We start from the raw sequence: 20172 nt of genomic DNA on the forward strand, positions 1-20172 counted from the left end.
CAAGGATGTTGCCAGGGTTGGAGGATTTGAGCTATAGGGAGAAGCTGAACAGGCTGGGGCTGTTTTCCCTGGAGCGTCAGAGGCTGAGGGGTGACCTTATAGAGGTTTACAAAATTATGAGGGGCATGGATAGGATAAATAGACAAAGTCTTTTCCCTGGGGTTGGGGAGTCCAGTACTAGAGGGCATAGATTCAGGGTAAGGGGGGAAAGATATAAAAGAGACCTAAGGAGCAACGTTTTCGCACAGAGAGTGGTACGTGTATGGAATGAGCTGCCAGATGAAGTGGTGGAGGCTGGTACAATTGTAACATTTAAGAGGCATTTGGATGGGTATATGAATAGGAAGGGTTTGGAGGGATATGGGCCGGGTGTTGGCAGGTGGGACTAGATTGGGTTGGGATATCTGGTTGGCATGGACAAGTTGGACTCAAGGGTCTGTTTCCATGCTGTACATCTCTATAACTCTATGACTCTATGTTGCCTGGTCTGAAGCGAAGGCCTTATGAGGAAAGGCTGAAGGACTTGGGTCTGTTCTCATTGGAGAGAAGGACGCTAAGAGGCGACATACAAAATCATCAGAGGATTATATAGGGTGGACAGTGAGTCTTTTTCCTAGGATGATGACATCTGCTTGTACAAGAAGGCATAGCTGCAAATTGAGGGGGGAAAGATTTAAGACTGATGTTAGAGGCAGGTTCTTCACTCAGATTGGTAAGGGCATGGAATGCCCTGCCTGCCAATGTAGTTAACTCAGCCACATTAGGTGCATTTAAATAGTTCTTGGCTAAGCATATGGATGATGATGGGATGGTCTGGGGTGATGGGCTTAGATTAATTCACAGATTGGCGCAACATCAAGGGCCAAAGGGCCTGTTCTGTGCCATATTGTTCTATGAAATTCATATTGCACAATCTACTATTTAAGTTTATCGCTCAAAAAATTCAATTAAGTCTTTTGACATGACCTACCCTTTATAATTCATGTTGGCTATTTCCAATCAGCTCAAATTACCCATGTCCTCAGTCACACACTCAAATACAGTATTTTCTGAATGCAGCTGTTAGATTATAATTCGCTTTTTGAAATAATTTACAATTTTGAAATTTAGAGGGACAATTCTAACTCTAATTCTTTGTAAAAATTATGGCTCTAGAGTATCCGTAATATCTTCTATTTCCTTTAAAATTCTGACTGTACCTTACAGGAGCCATCACATACTGAAAATGTGTCAGTATTTACTGTATTCTTTTTTCTAATGCTGTCCTCTTGCTTAAGTAGATTTCTGAGAGTTTCAATTCTGGTGATATGGTTGAGGCATCTCAGCTGGGCATATGTGATGGATAAAGCACTGTGGGTGTTCCTCACAGTGAATCACCGCCTTGGGTATTATTCATACAGTATGAATCATTTCTGGTCATAGTAGGGATGTTTGACAGTGATGGGAACATAGAGGGCTGAAGGGCCTGTACTGCGCTGTAATGTTTTAGGTTCTATGACATTGATATTTGCAATAATTAAATGCTCAGTATTGAGAAAATTGCAAACCAGAGATAAGAATAGAACTGCTTTTGCAATGCAAAGGAAAACCTGTTCAAATCAAATACGCAGCATCAATGATCAATGAGGAGATGGTGGAGGAAGATGACACTGAGGTAGCAGATGAGCTATGATCTAGTTAAATTGCAGAGCAGGCTTACTGGAGTAATAGGCCTACTCCTGTTCATACGACCTTACCCTAATCAGGGAGACTTTAATGATTTGAAAGTCAAATTTCAGAATTGCACTTTGTCTCCATTTCTGAACCAGATAGCTTGTAGAAAACAGCCAGACAATACAATTTCTGTTCTGAGTACATGGGTCTAAGTAGATGGATCATGGACTTGGAGACAGTAAGGACTGCAGATGCTGGAAGTTAGAGTCAATAGATGTAAAGCTGCAAAAGCACAGCAGATCAGACAGCATCTGAGGAGCAGGAAAGCCAATGTTTCAGCCTGAAACCTTGATTTTGCTGCTCCTTGACACTGTCTGACTTGCTGTGCTTTTCCAGCTTCACATCTATTGACATGACTCATGGATGTGCCTCTAGCTAACTCCAGGTTTAGTTTGTTTCTAATGTGCTTGATAATTGTGTAAAATTAGGGTATAATATTTCCATATTTTTGAATCTTTATTGACATTTTAATGCATCTTTGTGTTATGGACGAGACCAAACCTCCTCAAAATACGTGAAGAAGATAGCCTAGACCCAAACTTTTATTTACTACGTTTACAGGCCAAGCTACCAGGCTTGAAGCAAAGTACACTTTATTCTTGCACTTTTCTTTCTTCCTCATGGGTTTTCTCTTTACCCTGTGGTAAATGATCTTTACTACCTTCAATGAGATCTGCTTTTTCTTAGCAGCTGAGGATTTCTCTTTTCCCAGTTTCGATCCCTCATGGGTTGAAATTGATGTCAGACGCCAAACTTTGATTTATGAACCAACTCATAACCATCTGCCATTTCTGCTGCTAATCTTGCAGTTTTAACACTCTGGTCTTCCACTTGAAGTTCTCAATCTTAAGGAAGTAAATTTTTGAACTACTCCAAAATAATAATCTATGCATTTTCAATGTCATTATTCACCTATCAATTATTTTTAATCCTTTCAAACTCAATATATGTTTCACCAGGTTCCCTCATTACATTCCTAAAAACGTCTGTAGGCTTCTGGTAATTAGATCATATGCATTTAAAATGGCATTTTTCACTTCATCATAGTCCCCAGAAACCACCTGTGATAGTGATGCAGATACCTCACTAGCTCGACCTAACAACTTTGTTTGGATTAACAATATCCACGTGGTCACCAGCCATTTTATTTGTTTAGCCATTTTCTCAAATGAAACGAAGAAGGCTTCCCTGTCCTTCTTGCTGAACCTCGGCAATGCTTCATCATATTTAAATAGATCCCCACCAGGCCTTTGGCTACAATGGGATTGCTCTCCATTACTGTTCTCATCACTACTCTTACCTTTTCCCTCTACCTGCACCATTTTAATTCAACTTCCAACTGGTAGTTCCAACTTCCAAAGTTCAGAAATTCTCTTTCTCCCTTTCTTCTCTCTCTTTCTGTTTTCCTTCTGTTTCAATAATTTAAATTGTAATGAAATATATTTCATTTTCTTTTCTTTTTCTCTTCCTTTTGCCTTTCTTCTTTTTTGCCAAAGCCTCTAATTCAAACTGTTTCATTTGCAACTGAAATTTAGCCAAAGATTCTGTTTCTGATTTCTGATTTATGGCAATCGTGCATGTTGAGCTTTTGCTGCAACTACCTCCCTTTTTACATGGACAAAGGCAACACCAACTCCAGACTGTCTGCCAATTCCAAAAGCTGTGCCTTACACACCTTTTATAAACCACCCCAGTGATGTCTTCCACACCCAGGAATCTCTTATCCTCTGAAAGCTCTTATTACAGCACCTCTGTCTCAATCTTTCTCCTCTAAAATAAAATGAAATACACCCCTTAAAGCCATAGTATTCATCACATCTGATCTCATTTTCTCGCTTGAGATTTATGAGTTACCAAATGTTTTCACCGATGTGACAGGCTGGAAATGTTTCTCTTTCATATTTTTATGGTTGAGTCCACAATGAGGGAGTATGCTTCCAAACCCTCTATGGTATACTAATACTTACAATTTAGTTTGGTGGTCTCACTTAAAGCTGCAAACAGACTACGTTGTGCGTTTATAGAGTAAGTCCAAATGAAATAGTTTACCTTGCCTGCTGATCAAGGCTAATTCAATGAGGTAATTGTCTTGGGTTTGGGAGGATCTCTTGTGTATGTTTGTACTGTTGAGAAAGTAAGTAATTCATAGAAAATCACAAAATGACATGATGTACACACAATAGTATTGAAAATATACAATTTTGTTTTCTCAGATTGGTAATTTGCAGCAGAGCACTATGAAGAAAGTGAAAAGGACCCTGCCCAGTCCTCCACCTGAAGAAATCATACATGGCAGTGCACAACTTCATCCACAGCTGTTTGGAACCTCCCTGTCCCGGAAACGGGGAACTCTACCCGACCAAGTCACTCGTGATAGACTCCTTAAGGATATCAGCCATGAGCTGGAGAAAGTGGAGCAAGAATCAAACAAACTCCAGAAGAAACAGGCAGAGCTCGATGAAGAAGAAAAGGAAATTGATGCTAAGCTCCGCTACATAGAACTGGGAATTAATCGTAGAAAAGAAACCTTTGTCAAAGAACCGACGAAGCGAGACGTGGGATATGTACGAGGCTTGGGAGAAGACAGAGATTATATGTCAGACAGTGAAGTCAATAATATCCGAATACCTTCGTATAATAGCAACAATGTCTTAGCCAGGCCACAAACTGCCCCAGTTAATCAGTATTCTGAATTCTCAATGGCACAGCACCCAACCACATCATCACAGTACCCTCCGTCACAGACCACTCCTCAGGGTTTGACAAATTACCAAACTGCAGGCTATCAGCCATCCCATTACCCAGTTCCTAACAGTTACCAATCGCAAAGCAATCTTCAGTCTCACTCCACTTTACATTCTCAAAACACTTGTCAGCCACATGCATATCCCCAGAACACAAACTACCAGACTGACAGCAGTTTACAAAATGTACCTGGACTTCAACCATCTCACCAATACCAAGCTCCTAGCACTTATGCAAATCAGGCTTCGTTTCAGTCTGGCCATAATGCTCAGTATCAGCAACAGGAAAACATCTTGTCACAACATCAGAAACCTCGGCAGACATCATTAGCAGATCTCGAACAGAAAATACCCACCAATTATGAAGTAATTGGTAATCCAAATGCAATTATTTCTGCTACACCAACAGAGAAAGTTTACACATCCACAACGATGAGTAACAGTTATGACCAGTATAAGAATGCAGAGGTGAGAGTTGCTGATAGTGGAAATGCAATAGAAAGTCCTTCAACTAACTATTCAGCGGACTCTCTGTATACAAACCTAGAGCACAATGTTTCTCGTAATTATGTTATGATTGATGATATCAGTGAATTGACCAAAGAGAATACCTCAGCATCAGAAAGCCAGAAAGTAGATCAGCCCACTCAGCATAGTAGTTCAAGGCATGCTAAAGAAAAGAATAACTTTCCAGAGCCAACTAATTCCATTAGAACACATGCTTACAATAAAGCAGATGATGAATCAGAGGAAGACATGTATGACGTCCAGATATCAGACCATAGAGGGAAGAATGGATACCAAAGGAATTCTGATAGCCATAACAGAGTATCAAATTCTTCAAGTGGATATTACTATGCAGATAACAATCACAGACATTCCTCCCGCGCAGACAAGCACAACTCTTCTTATGGGTCTCAAAAGCATTCATCAAAACAAATGGCTCCTGCTGTAGTATCTGCCAAGCGCAGCAAACACAGAAAGCAAAACATAGAACAGAAAATTTCAAAGTTTTCTCCGATAGAAGAAGCCAAAGACGTGGAATCTGATTTTGCTTCATATACTGTCACGACTTCAGCTGCAGGAAGTAATGTAATTCTTAGGGCGCAGAAGCTTCAGGATGAAATAACGTATGGTCTGAAGAAAAATATTTATGACCAGCAGAGATATTCTGGACACATTAGTAGAGAAGCAATGGAAGATTCAGAGAGAGGATACATCAATGGCAACAGATCAAGGTCATCTTCAATGTATGGAATGGAAAAAGCAGGCAAAGAGGCAGCAAGTCCAAGGAGTAAATCTTACGAGAGAGACACAGTGGAGAGGTCTCAAAAGATGGGAATGGGCCATAGTCGAGGCCGGGCTCCAATAAAATCCCAGGCATCTGAAGAGGAAAGTCCTCTGAGTCCAATGGGAAACCAGATGCATGGGGCACGGACCTCGCGAGAATCACTCCCACCAAATGTTGTAGATAGTAGATCCCAATTTGGCTCCAGCCATTCCCTGCCTGATGTTCAGGATGTGAAAGAGACATCACGTAGCCATACCTACAGAGAAGACGATGGTTATGTCATGGATGATGTGCACTGTGCTGTTTCTGACAGTGAAGGTAACGAACATCACTGGTGATCTCATCAACTTAAGACAGGTCATTTACAAAGCATGTTTGATTCAAAGTTTCCAACAGAAAAAGCAGCTTTTCAACAATGTAAATATGTGCATGTATAGCAACAGACTTAATTCTTACAAGGTTAAAGCCTAATTGATTGGCATGTGCCTTTCTCCTTTTGTATGCACTTTTTAAAACCACTTTTAGCATGCTGCGCAGCTCATTATTTCTGTTGGTAGTATGTTTGTTCAGTGATGTGTTTTGTTGGTTTATTCTGTTTGTCAAGTAACTTATCCTGGAGCTCCCTGCATGTGGCAAGCTGCCTGCACTGATCCTTTTGCATGGTTACCAAGGCACAGCAGGAGAACAGAGTGACTGTAATGTGTTTTTGGTTTTTGAAGCCTATCACTTGGGCCAAGAGGAGACAGACTGGTTCGAAAAGCCAAGGGAGCGTTCCAGGCATTACGGTGGACAGTCTTCATCGCAGAGACGCAGTCACCGAAACCACTCGCGCCACAACTATGAGGAGCCACCAGCAGATGATACCTGGCAACAATCAGAGCGCTCACAGTCGCGATACTCCTCAAAGGATCATCAGAAGCAGTCTGCTTACCAATACGGAGAGCCAGCCCGACACTCTTCGCGCCACACGGGTGACGAGCCTTCCCGCAAGTCGTCAAGGCAGCATCCGAAAGAGCAGCATCGCCAAGAGTCCCGGCAATATTCTCAGCAGCCTTCGCAGAGGAGAGGCCAGCCGGCAGAGCAGAGATCTCAGCGGGATCCTCACTTGGGTTCTGCCGAGTGGACCCAGCCTCGATCAACCGGGCATCACTCGGAATCTGAGCCGTCGCGACCACAGAAGCACTCGCAGCAGCAGCACGCAGCTAGAAAGCAGTCGGAATCTCCTCAGCAACAAGGCCGGTCTCAGCACAGCCAGCCTCCATCGTCGAGGAGTCATTCGCAGCAGCAGGTGCGGCAGTCACCATCACAGCAGGTACGGTCTGCAACATCGCAGCAAAGAGCGCCACCAGCGCAGCAGCAGCAGCAGCAGCAGCAACCACGCCAAGCTCAACTGCAGCAACAGGCAAAGCACGTGCAGCAACCTCAAGCTCAGCAGTCACAACAGCAACATCCAGGGCCAACCCAACAGCAGCAACAGGCACAGCAACAACAACAGCAGCCACAACAGCAGCAGCAGCAGCAGCAACTTCAGCAACAACAACAGCAACCACGGCAGCAGAGTCTTCAGCAACCAGCAGGTCAACACCAGCCTCAGACCCAGCCACAGGCACAACAACCACAGACAAGGCCTGCCACCACCATGGTAATTTTTACTCATGGCTCTAATTGTCAGGGTTAAGCACGTTAAAGGTACAATAGTATTCCCTCCATACCCACGTGGGATACGTTCCAACACCTACCGGGGAAGCCTGAAACTGCAGATAGGAGCGAACCCATTCATTTGTTTGCTCCTATCCTGGCAGCTTCCTGGTTCTGGAACGTTCCTTTTATATGTTTGGGCCATGTAAGCCACGGGTAACTAAACTGTGGTAACCAGACCTGCTGATATGGGGATCACCCTGTATTTCAAAGATGGATCATGCCACATGTTTTTTTCCCTTCATTTTGTCCCCCTTTTCCCATAAATGTGATGGTGTACTACAGGCACTATTTTTCCTCTGATTTCCTGTACCACACCAACTTTAGCATTTCAGATAGACTTATGACAACATGGAGGTATCACATCAAGCCCAGTTTTGGATGGTAGATATATGAACTGATGAGGCTCACAGAAACAGGAGCTGTCCATTTCCCTGACTGAGGGACACATGCTAATCAGTGCTGTTGGTGATAAATATCGGTCAATTCAATTCCGGTATCATGTCTGACTCCTTCTAGTTTGGATGGATTCTCAGTATGAAAATTTAAATTACTTTTGGGTGTAAAGATTTAAAGGAAGTAATTTGTTCATTTTTTTTGTAGATAGTGGGCATCACTGGCTGGTTCAGAATTTATTGTCTATCCCTTGTCCTTGAGAAGGTGGTTGTGAATTGTTTTTTTTGAACCACTACAGTCTACATGCTGTATATGTAGACTTAATGCTGCTCGGGAGGATTTTGACTCAGTGACATTGAAGGAGTGACGATATATTTCTGAGTCAGGATGGTGAATGGCCTAGAGGAGAGCTTGCAGATAGCGGTGTTCCCATGTTTTTTACCGCTTTTGTCCTTCTAGATAGCTGTGGTCATAGGTGTGGAATTGAAAACATCAACTTTAATTAAGCTTCAAAAAAAAGCTTTGGCTCAGTCTTTAAGATAAACTTTAATCATACCCATTATTTTCCCTTTTCAAAATAACATTTCCTACATTTCTCTGCTTGTATTAGTTACATTGACAGCAAGTTCTCATTACTCTATTGCCAAAAAAAAAAGAAATTCAACTCACTGATAAATTAAATGTGGCAGCCAAATCAAAGTTGGGTTTTACTGAATAGAGTTGATTTGGATATGTAAGGTCATGTACCTGGATTTCAGAGATGTAATGATGGTGAAGCAGCAATTTTAGGAGTTTCCCCACATGCACAGAGTAATTGTAGTAATTCAGAAGTTATTCCTAGCAATTTCTGCTCTCAAAGGATGCATAGTAGAGGAATGCAGCCCCCCCCCCCCCCCCACCAACCAGATTGCCTTCTCTAAGCAATCATCAAATTGATAAAATTTCCCACTTTTAATATTTGAAACCCTGTTAAAAACCTTTTGAAAAGTTACGTCTAGCCAAATGAGGGCTAACTGCATTTTAAAATCATGTAGAAATTCCATAGTTACTCTGAAACACCCGCTCCGACCCCGAAAACTACGTTTGTATTTATAGAATCTCAATTTTTTCTTGATAATTAAAACCTCTACTTTTTTTAAAGTTGTGTGACATATTAGCTTCTGTTTGAATCCAATCATAATTATTTAGTCCACTCTCCATCATCTAAAAAATATAAATTAGGTATGTAGTCAATACTTTTACCTTCCTAATTCATTATCTGTGAGAATACATAAATGTGATTGGCTGCTTTTGGTGCAGAATGAGGTAGTCTGGAGATTTAATCAAGTGAATGTTGCATGATGACTTAGTTTGAAGTTGTGCTTTGGTGATATATAATTCTTCTGAGCGTGGATTTTAAAGCTAGGATTATACATATTAAGTAAAGTCAGGAATGTATCTTTTCTACACAAAAAGCAACTGTCTAAATAAATTTGTTACCTGAACTTGCTTGACAGTAGAGTTAAACTGCACCAAACATGTTCTCTTAGCTCCTTGCCCTTAATAGTTTTCTGATCCAAATGCACTAAATATTTAAATTATTCACCCTCCCTCTTTTCACAGACTTAATACTTCATCACTACACCATCAATCGCTTCACTCTTAAGCAGCAAAAGGAAGCAAGAGATATAGATTCATAAAAATTACAGAGTAGGAGGAGGTGGTTGGTGTGTTGCATCCATGCTGACTCTCTGTCACAACTGCTTAGCTAGTCTTACTCAGTGTTTCTTTTTAATTCTTTCTCCAATGAGTTGTTGAATTTGCTTTTGTAAGCCACCATTGAATCTGCCTCCGCAATATTCTCAGGGAGGGGGGATAAAGAGGAGGGGGTGTAGCACTACTAATCAGAGAGGGTATCACAGTTACAGAAGCTTCCATTGTCGAGGAAGATCTGCCTACCGAGTCAGTATAGGTGGAAATTAGAAACAGCAAGGGAGCAGTCACCTCATTAGGGGTTTACTACAGGCCCCCCAATAGCAGCAGGGAGATTGAAGAAAGCATAGGTCAGCAGATTTTGGAAAAGTGTGGATGTAGTAGGGTTGTTGTAATGGGTGACTTTAACTTTCCCAATATTGATTGGAACCTCCTTCGAGCAGAAGATTTGAATGGAACTGTTTTTGTAAGGTGTGTTCAGGAGGGTTTCCTAACTCAGTACATTGATGGGCTGACGAGGGGAGAGGCCATTCTAGACTTGGTGCTTGGAAACGAGCCAGGGCAGGTATCAGATCTTGTGGTGGGAGAGCATTTTGGTAATAATGACCACAACTGCCTCACATTCTACATAGCTATGGAGAAGGAGAGGATTAGGCAAAATGGGAGGATATTTAATTGGGGAAGAGGAAACTATGATGCGATTAGACATGAGTTAGGAAGCATGGACTGGGAGCAATTGTTCCATGGTAAAGGCACTATAGACCTGTGGAGATTGTTTAAGGAACAGTTGTTGCGAGTGATGAATAAATATGTCCCTCTGGGACAGGCAAGAATGGGTAAGATAAAGGAACCTTGGATGACGAGAGAGGAGGAGCTTCTCGTCAAAAGGAAGAAGGTAGCTTACATAAGGTGGAGGAAGCTAGGGTCAAGCTCAGCTCTAGAGGATTACAGGCAGGAGAGGAAGGAGCTCAAAAATGGTCTGATAAGAGTCAGGAGGGGGCACGAGAAAGGCTTGGCAGAACGGATTAGAGACACCATGGCATTTTACACTTATGTGAGGAATAAGAGAATGGTCAAAGAAAGAGTAGGGCCGATCAGGGATAGCATAGGGAACTTGTATGTGGAGGCTGAGGAGGTAGGAGGAAGCCCTAAATGAGTTTTTTGCTTCTGTCTTACGAAAGAAACGAACCTTGTAGTGAATGAAACCTTTGACGAGCAGGTGTGCATGTTGGAATGCATAGAGATAGAGGAAGCTGATGTGCTGAAAGTTTTGTCAAGCATTAAGATTGACAAGTCGCCGGGCCCGGACCAGATTTGTCCTCGGCTGCTTTGGGAAACGAGAAATGCGATTGCTTCACCACATGCGAAGATCTATGCATCCCCACTCTCCACTGGAGTCGTACCTGAGGACTGGAGAGAGGAAAATGTAATTCCTCTCTTCAGGAAAGGAAATAGGGAAATCCCCGGCAATTACAGACCAGTACGTCTCACGTCTGTCGTCTGCAAGGTGTTAGAAAGGATTCTGTGGGATAGGATTTATGTCCGTCTGGAAGAGCATGGCTTGATTAAATGCAGTCAACACGGCTTTGTGTGGGGCAGGTCATGCCTCACAAACCTTATCGAGTTCTTTGAGGATGTGACTAGACAAGTTGATGAGGGTAGAGCTGTGGATGTGGTGTATATGGACTTCAGCAAGGAATTTGACAAGGTTCCCCATGGTAGGCTCATCTAGAAGTTCATGAGGCATGGGATACAGGGGAACCTAGCTGTCTGGATACAGAATTGTCTGGCCAACAGAAGGCAAAGAGTGGTAGTAGAAGTAAAATATTCTACCTGCAAGTCAGTGGATAGAGGAGGGTGAGTGTATTGTCCCTGTGGTGTTCCACAGGGCTCTGTCCTCCCAGTCACCACCCATTTGAATTCTCCTTCCCACTCCCTTTCCGACATAAACATCCCTGGCCTCCTCTCTTGCTATGGTGAAACAGACTGCAAATTGGAGGAACAATACCTTACCTTCTAGGTAAAAACAAGGACTGCAGATGCTGGAAACCAGAGTCTAGATTAGAGTGCTGCCGGAAAAGCATAGCAGGTCAGGCAGCATCTGAGAACAAGAAAATCGACGTTTGGGAAAAACCCTTCATCAGGAATAAAGGCAGAGTGGCTGCAGAGTAGATGGGGGTGGGAAAAAGTAGCATAGAGTACAATAGGTGAATGGGGTAGTGATGGAGGTGATAGGTCATAGAGGAGGGTGGGGGAAGATAGCAAATATTACAACTGGTGAATGAGTGTGGGGATGAAGGTGATAGGCCGGAGAGGAGGTTGGAGTAGATAGGTGGAAAGGAAGATAGGCAGGTAGGACAGGTCATAAGGGCGGTGCTGAGCTGGAAGGTTGGAGCTGGGGTGTGGTGGGGGAAGGTGAAATGAGGAAATTGGTGAAATCCACATTGATGCCCTGGGGTTGAAGTGTTCTGGGGCGGAAGATGAGGTGTTCTTCCTCCAGGCGTCGGGAGAAGAGGGAGTGTCGGTGGAGGAGGCCCAGGACCTGCATGTCCTCGGCAGAGTGGGCGGGGGAGTTGAAATGTTGAGCCACAGGGCATTGTGGTTGATTGGTGCAGGTATTCAGGAGATGTCCCATACAGTGCTCTGCTAGGAGGCGTCCAGTCTCCCCATGGAGAGTAGACCGCATCAGGAGCAACAGATACAAGAAATGATATTGATGGATGTGCAGGTAAAACTTTGATGGATGTGGAAGACTCTTTTGGGGCCTTGGATGGACGTGAGGCGTGGGGAGGTGTCGGCGCAGGTTTTGCCATTCCTGCGGTGGCAGTGGAAGATTCCACGAAGGGAGGATGAGTTGTTGGGGGCGTGGACCTGACCAGATAGTCGCAGAGGGAGCAGTCTTTATGGAAAGTGGGAATGGGTGGGGAGGGAAATATATCCCTGTCGGTGGGGTCCGTTTGGAGATGACAGAATTGTCTTCAGATGATGTGTTTTATGCGAAGGTTGGTCGGGTGGAAGGTGAGCTCATTTCCAATTGCTGCCGAGGCATTAACTGCTTCAACCTGTCTAAACCCCTCCCCAACTCCAAACTCTCACCTCACAACGCTCAGCCCTCCACTCCCTCTACTCCAATCCCGAACCCACCATCAAGCCAGCAGATAAAGGGTGTGCAGTGGTAGTCTAGCGCACTGACCTCTACACTGCTGAAGCTAGACGTCAAATCAAAGTCACTTCTTCCTAGCAGCCCCTTGACCATGACCCCAATTCCCATCATGAAACCGTCCTTTCCCAGACCACACAGAACGTCATCACTTCAGGAGATCTCCCACCCACAGCTTCTAACCTCATAGCCCGGGAACCCCACACTGCCTGATTCTACCTCCTTCCCAAGATCTACAAACCTGACCAGCCTGGCCGACAGATAGAGACGATAGCCAGAGACTATTTCAAAGGGCAGAAATGGCTAATACGAGGGGTCATAGTTTTAAGCTGGTTGGAGGAAAGTATAGAGGGGATGTCAGAGGCGGGTTCTTTACACAGAGAGTTGTGAGAGCATGGAATGCGGTGCCAGCAACAGTTGTGGAAGCAAGGTCGTTCGGGACATTTAAGACACTGCTGGACATGCATATGGTCACAGAAAAGAGGGGACATCAGAGGCGGGTTCTTTACACAGAGAGTTGTGAGAGCATGGAATGCATTGCCAGCAGCAGTTGTGGAAGCGAGGTCATTGGGGACGTTTAAGAGGCTGCTGGACATGCATATGGTCACAGAAATTTGAGGGTGCATACATGAGGATCAATGGTTGGCACAACATCGTGGGCTGAAGGGCCTGTTCTGTGCTGTACTGTTCTACGTTCTATGTAGTGCAAACCAGACCTAACTACTTGCTGCATAAAATTCCGAATTAAGACCACAGGTATGTACAAGACACACGAAGCACAAATGGCAAATGGTCATTTAGGAGCATTGCATCTAGGTTGATGGAGTGGAAACAGAATAATTCACAAATAAAAAGGAAAGTGCGTTGAAGTGGTATGCAAATGAAGCAAGGGTGATGCAGGAAGGAACGTTTTCACACAGCGGGGAGTTTCGATATGGATTGCACTGCCTGAAAATGTGGTTCAGGCAGTTTCAATGAGACATTCAAGATGGCATTGGATGAATGTTTGGATAGAAATGGTGTGCAGGGATATAGGGAAAAGGCAGGAGATTGGCACTAGGTAATAGAACTGGTGCAGGTATGATGGGATAAACATCATACTGTGCTATAACAATTCTATGATTCTGTAGAGCTATAATAGCAGATTTTTAAGGAAATATCTAACATCATTCAGCAAAGATTATACCAGTGAGAAAGAAAGATTATTTAAGATTTATGCCAATGAGTAAGTGAAGCATAGTATTGGCTAATGATATAATTAATCAAAAGACACATGGTACAAATCTCTAAATATTGGTGGTAGGTCCAAGAATTGGACAGAATTTAAGAACCAGCCAAGATTGGCTAAATAAGGTAATAAAGGGGCAGAAAGCAGAGTATGAGAGAAAGTTTGAGACTATAAAAAGAGATAGTAAGAGTTTTCACGATATCTGAATAGGAAAAGAATACTGCAATGGTCATCCAGAGAGAGTCTGGGGGATTTGATTAGCAAACAAATATAGAAGGTTTTGAACAATATTTTACATATGTCTTCACAGTTGAAACTTAGCAAAGTTCCTAAAGATGATTTAAACTCAAGCGATGACAAGGAGACATGAACCATAAACAATAACATCACCAGGGAAAAAGCACATGAAAATTAATAGACCTAATGACACAGATCTCCAGGACTGGATGACTTGCATCCCTGGGTCTTAAAAGAAGTGGCATCCTAAATAATAAATACATAGGTGAGAATCTTCTAAAATTCATTAGATTCCATAGTTCCAGAAAATTGAACAATAGCACATATACCAACTTGATGCAAAAAAAGGTTTGAAGCAGAAAGCAGAAAACTATAGGCCAGTTAGTATGACATCATAAGGTGCTAGAATCCATGATTAAGATGGTCATATTAGGATCCTTAGAAAATCATGATGTGATCAGGCAAGGCTGATATGCCTTTGTGAAAGGGAAATTATGTTCTAGAGTATAATGATGAAGTGACACTCAGAGAGGGACTGGTAGATGCGATGTATTTGGATCTCAAAAAGGCATTTGATAATATGATAAAGGTTGCTGCACAAGAAAAAGTAGTTGGTGTGAGGGTAACATTAGCATGGATAAAGGGTTGCTTCACTATTCAATAGCAGAAAGTAGGAATAGATGGTTCTTTTTTGAGCAAGATGCACAGGTATCAGTGCGGGAGCCTCAACTACTTATTATCTTTCTCAATGATTTGGATTCGGGGATTGAACATACGGTAGCTAAATTTGCCAATATAGGAAAGTAGGTTGGCAAGAAGAGGTTGAGAGTCCTCAGAAAGATATCGATAGATTAAGTGAGTGGGCAAAATCTGATCGATGGTGTATAATGTGGTTCTGAATAAACCTGTCTATTTGAGCAGAAACGTAGAAAAGTACACACTTGAACTAGAAAGGTAGTACAGAATGGTGCATGAATCTGAAAGTTGATATGCAACCACAACATATGATTGGGAAGGCAAATATAACGTCATTGTTTCTTGCAAGTAGGGATGTTTTACCGCAACTATGCAGGATGTAAGTGAAAAGACGTCCCAAGTAATTTGTTACAATTTTGTTTCCTTATAATTATAAAATGTTTGCTTTAGACTCAATTTATTTGTTGCTGTGTTGAAGGGATTTTCTTATGAAGAGTTGTTGAACAGTCAAAGTTTAAATGATAGAGATGTGATCTTATTGAAACACATAAAATGGTGACAGAACTGGATAGAATGGATAAGCAGAAAATGTTGTCTCTTGTGGGTGTGACTAAAACTAGAGAACATAGTTAAAACTCTTAAGACAGATTTGAGGAGGATTTTTTTTCTCTGAGTGCCATTCTCTTCTTGAGAAGGTAACACAAGCTGAATCTTTAAATTTATTCAAAGTTGAATTTGATGGATTTTTGATAGAGGAAGGCACCCAAGATTATGGGTGGCAGACAGGAGAGTGGTGCTGAGATCACAACCAGCTCAAAATGTTGGAACAGATTTTAAAGGGCCAAACAACCAAATCTTATTCCTACATCAAATGCTGTTATGTTCCAAATCATTTAGGGAAGCAAAAAAAGTTGCATCCTTTTAACACACCATGCAAATGAATCTCTTCAAAGCCAATTTGAGATATGTTTCCTCATTGTACTGAACATCAAATGACTCTTCAGTGAAATTAAAGTCGTGAATATCTAACGTACTACCTACTAGTTGTTACGTATACTAGAGTTCCTTGCCTCACTCTCGGACAATATTTGACTCCGGTATGTGCAATATTGAAATTTAAGTCAATGTGAATGAGTTTAAGATTGTAAACTCATAGCTGGGAAAGACCAAGGTTAATCACACTGTGATGACGTCCAATTTCATTTCAAGCTTCTAGTGGGCATTGAGTTTGGCAAATATGTCACTTTTGCACAGCATGTGCAGAGGATCCTGCAGAGTTTCTCATAAATAGCAAGATGTCCTTGCTCCTTCGCTCTCTTGACCCCAGATTGCAATACAAACACAAGATTAGCATATACCTGTCAACAAAATTTATTAGGACAAAGTTTCTCAGAGCAAATGGTGTTATTGATTTTTCCTCATATTACTAAATTCTTTAAATTCATAATGAGAGAGGAGCCCATAGTCTGGTAGGACTAAGGAGACTTTATCTTTATCTCTACCAGGTTTGACTACATATTCTAAAAATCTGTAACTGTTAAGCAGATGGAATCTTTAAATATCACTTGGGATTGTTCCCCATTAGGGTGCGCTGAGCTCAATCTTCTTCAACATTTCAGCATGTTTGTGTCAACAGGCCCCTTGCCAGTACTTGATATATTCATTCACCAGACCAGTAATATGTGCATGCTTATTTTCCAATGCGCATCTCACAAGCGAAATCATTTCCTAAATGTTAAAGCTGAAGGATGTTACATAATATTTTAAAAAAGCAAAAATATGCCACATTGCCCTTCAGCCTGTTGTACTATGTAATAAAATCATGGCTGATATGATCTTGCCCTCAACTTCACCTTCCTGCCAGCTTCCCATAACCTTTGATTCGACTCCCTCGTAGTTCAAAAGTTTGTCTATCTCAACCTTGTATATATGTGATGATGCAGCTTCAGCAACTCTCTCTGGAGTGCAGAATTTCATAGATTAACAATCCTCCCAAGAGAAGAAATTTCTCTTCATCTCTGCCTTCAAATTGTCATCCCTTATACTGAACCTGTGCTGCTTATTGCAGATTTGTCCACAAGGGTAAACATCATTTCCCTGTTTGAGTCTTATTTATTTCAACAAGATCGCCTCTCATTCTTCTAAACTCCAACAAGTGTAGGCCCAACCTGTGAATCCTTTCCTCTGAAGACAACTCTGTCATCCCAAGAATTAATCTGGAAAACCAGGTCTGAGTTGCTTCTTGTGCAATAGGGAGTCCAAAACTATACACAGAACTCTAAGTGTGGTCTGAGCAATTCTGTGAGCAGTTATAATAACATTTCCCTTCTTTAGAACAACATCTCCTGTGCAATAAATAAGCAACCTTCTGTTTTACTTCCAAATTACATGCTGTGTCTGCATACTGAAGTCTTGTGTTTTGTGAACAAGGTAATCTAGATTTTTTTTAATCAAAGAGTACCATAATGTCTCGTCATTTAAATAATATTTTGTTTTCTATCCTTTCTATCAAAGTGGATAAGCTCGCATTTTGACCATTCATTTAATCCATTTATGTGTTTTTGCATTCTTTTTGTATCTTTACCCTCAACGTTCATTCCCATTTTCCCTTGTATTATCTCTGAACTTGACTTAGAAATATGTGATGCCTTCATCCAAATCATTAAGAAAATTACAGCTGTGAAAGTTGGGGAGAGTTCAAGTGTGGGGAAGTTTTGACAATTACATTGACAGAACAAGACAGTAGTCAGGGTAATGATAACTAGATGGTGATGAGCATGGAAACATAAGAACACCAACAAAAAAGGGTCAGAGCACAGTAGATTTGTAATAAGATAAAATTAAAGCCATGTAATATTCATAATAAGATAGATCAATTGAACGTACAATAGAAATATGTACATATAATCTGAAAGCCATTATGTCAAGGTGACCAGGGCTAGGAATTGAATATTCAGGCTTATTTGACATTTTGACAGGATATGCAGAAAGGTAAAGGCGGAGGGATGGTCCTGTTAATAATGGATGAGATTCTCATAGTGTGAAATGATCTTGACCCCCAGGGCCAAGTGTAAAATCAATTTTTGGAAAGTAAATACCAAGCAGACTCTAGTATTAGCACAAGTTATAATACCACAATACTGAGAGCCATGTCAAATGACATCTTCAGTTTTCAAAGAAAAACTGTGACAAATCACTTTTGTGAAAATTATGCTGAAAACGTAATGCTTTCAAGTGAGCCGTGAGTGAATTGACCATTGGTTACAAATCATGCAGTATAAAGGCTCAGACCTAGTCTTTACATTTGAACTGTTACATAGTATTAAACAATCAGATTTCTTTCATTCATCTTTTGTAAAATAAAATTCTTTATCATGACACTAGAGAATAAAGTCAGTAATTTTGCGGTGATTGCATATCAAAGGCATTCATAATGTATTCTCTTGGCATAGGAAATTAGAACAAGGCAGTGACACCGAGTTATTTGAACCCTTTAGTATTTCATTGCCTTACAATAAAAACTCCAGCCTATACACGATCATGCATTTGTTCTGCAAGGCTAAACAATAATTTCACTGCCCAATAGAGTGATAAATAAAATCAATAAATGCACATGGCTGAACAATCTCTTGGCAGATTCCTTCCACATTATTAAATTATTTTAAAGTGTACTTGAAATTCCAGGAGTAATAATTTTTCTGTGCCGAATGTATAGAATGAAAGTAAAACAGCCCAGCAAGCTGGTCAGCAAATGAATGGATGAGGTACATTGGTTTTTCACATGTGTTCCTCACCAGGCCATTTTTCTCCACCAGATCTGCTCCAGCTGAGTTTGACTTGCATCCGTCCGTGCAATCCCGGAAGAAAAAAAAATCAGAAAACTGTTGCTACTTGCTTTAACTAACCCAGCCACTACTCTCCTGCCTTCATGCCTCTGCAGCCAGCATTTAAGTTCAATTATAGTTAACAATAAAATAATCACACATACGTTGTTATACCCAACTGCTGGTGGCCAGGTGGTGTAACTAGTTTAAACCGGCTGACTCTTTTCAGCAACTAGTTTTTGCTGTCATGAAGTGGCATATCCTGTTAACCGATTGAGAAATCTTTTGGTTAGCTGATTAAAACCTCTATCAGGCTTGTTTTTATTGATTCATTCAGATTTCAGAGGGACTAATGCTAAAATGATTTTAAACATTCCAGTGCAACTCACAGATCTAAGTTAGAATGTTGCTTAAATTTGTTTCACATACTGAATTATGATTGTTTCGTCAGTATGTGGTTGAATGCATTTGCTCTAATGGGGGAAGAGGACAATGTCTGGTGCACAAATTAGAGAGTAAGATTTTCCTGCATACAAATGGGTATAAATAATCAACTCCCAGTAAAAGCAGCTAAATGTAATGTTGCTTCCTTCATTTAGGAAGAGCTGGAAAAATTCAGAAATCATAGTATATTTATTGAGAACTGATCATTGCTAGGCACAAGAGACTCTGGACAGTAACGTGAATAATGGAAGTGACAGTGTCTTTTCATTGAGGAGCTAACAAATATGTCACAGAATAAGCACCCAAAGAGATAAGTTACGGAAGTTGTAATGAGCATGGTATGTGAAAGGAAAGGACTATTTATGCCATACTATTGTTAATGCCTGCAACAAGCAGAAGTAGGTCATTTGCCTCCACGAGCCTTCTCTGACACTTAGAAGGCTGTGACCGATCGGGTTATAACCTCAAATCCACTTTTCCTCCAGCTCTTGTTAATACTTCACCCCCTTGCTTACCAAGAATCCATCCATTTCTGCCTTAAAAATAGTCAAGGTTTCTGCTTTCAGAAAGAGAGTTCCAAAGACGCATGACCTCCTGTAAGAAAATATATTGCCACATTTCTGTTTTAAATGGTGAATCCTTATTTTTTAAACAGTAACCTCTGATTCTAGATTCTCATGTAAAAGGAATCATCCTCTCCACATCTGTCTTGTCAGTGTTTCTTGTGATTTTATTTGTTTCACTCAAGTCACCTCTTACTCTTCTGAACTCCAGTGGATCCAAGCCTAGTCTATTAAATCTTGTCCTTAAATAAGAAGGCATATGGTATGCTTGCCTTCATCGGATGGGGTATTGAGTATAAGAGCTGGCAAGTCATGTTAAAATTGTACAAGAAGTCACCTCTTACTCTTCTGAACTCCAGTGGATCCAAGCCTAGTCTATCAAATCTTGCCTCCTAAAGTAATCTACCCATTCCGGTAAAACTACTCTGAACAGCTTCCATGCATTTCCATCCTTCCTTAAATAAGAAGGCATATGGTATGCTTGCC

At 41.4% G+C, this 20172-nt stretch overlaps 1 protein-coding gene across 1 annotated transcript in view; it reads left to right on the forward strand.

Annotated features, from left to right (window-relative positions):
- LOC122559103 (protein bassoon-like) overlaps nucleotides 1-20172 on the forward strand; it is a 505982-nt gene that overhangs the window by 324111 nt on the left and 161699 nt on the right. Inside the window, exons 6-7 of the mRNA XM_043708396.1 lie at nucleotides 3927-6066; nucleotides 6468-7390. Of these exons, the coding sequence (XP_043564331.1) occupies nucleotides 3927-6066; nucleotides 6468-7390 (3063 nt within the window). The remainder of the gene's footprint in view (nucleotides 1-3926; nucleotides 6067-6467; nucleotides 7391-20172) is intronic.

The sequence above is a fragment of the Chiloscyllium plagiosum genome, chromosome 18 (assembly GCF_004010195.1).
Source record: "Chiloscyllium plagiosum isolate BGI_BamShark_2017 chromosome 18, ASM401019v2, whole genome shotgun sequence".
Lineage (NCBI taxonomy): Eukaryota > Metazoa > Chordata > Chondrichthyes > Orectolobiformes > Hemiscylliidae > Chiloscyllium > Chiloscyllium plagiosum.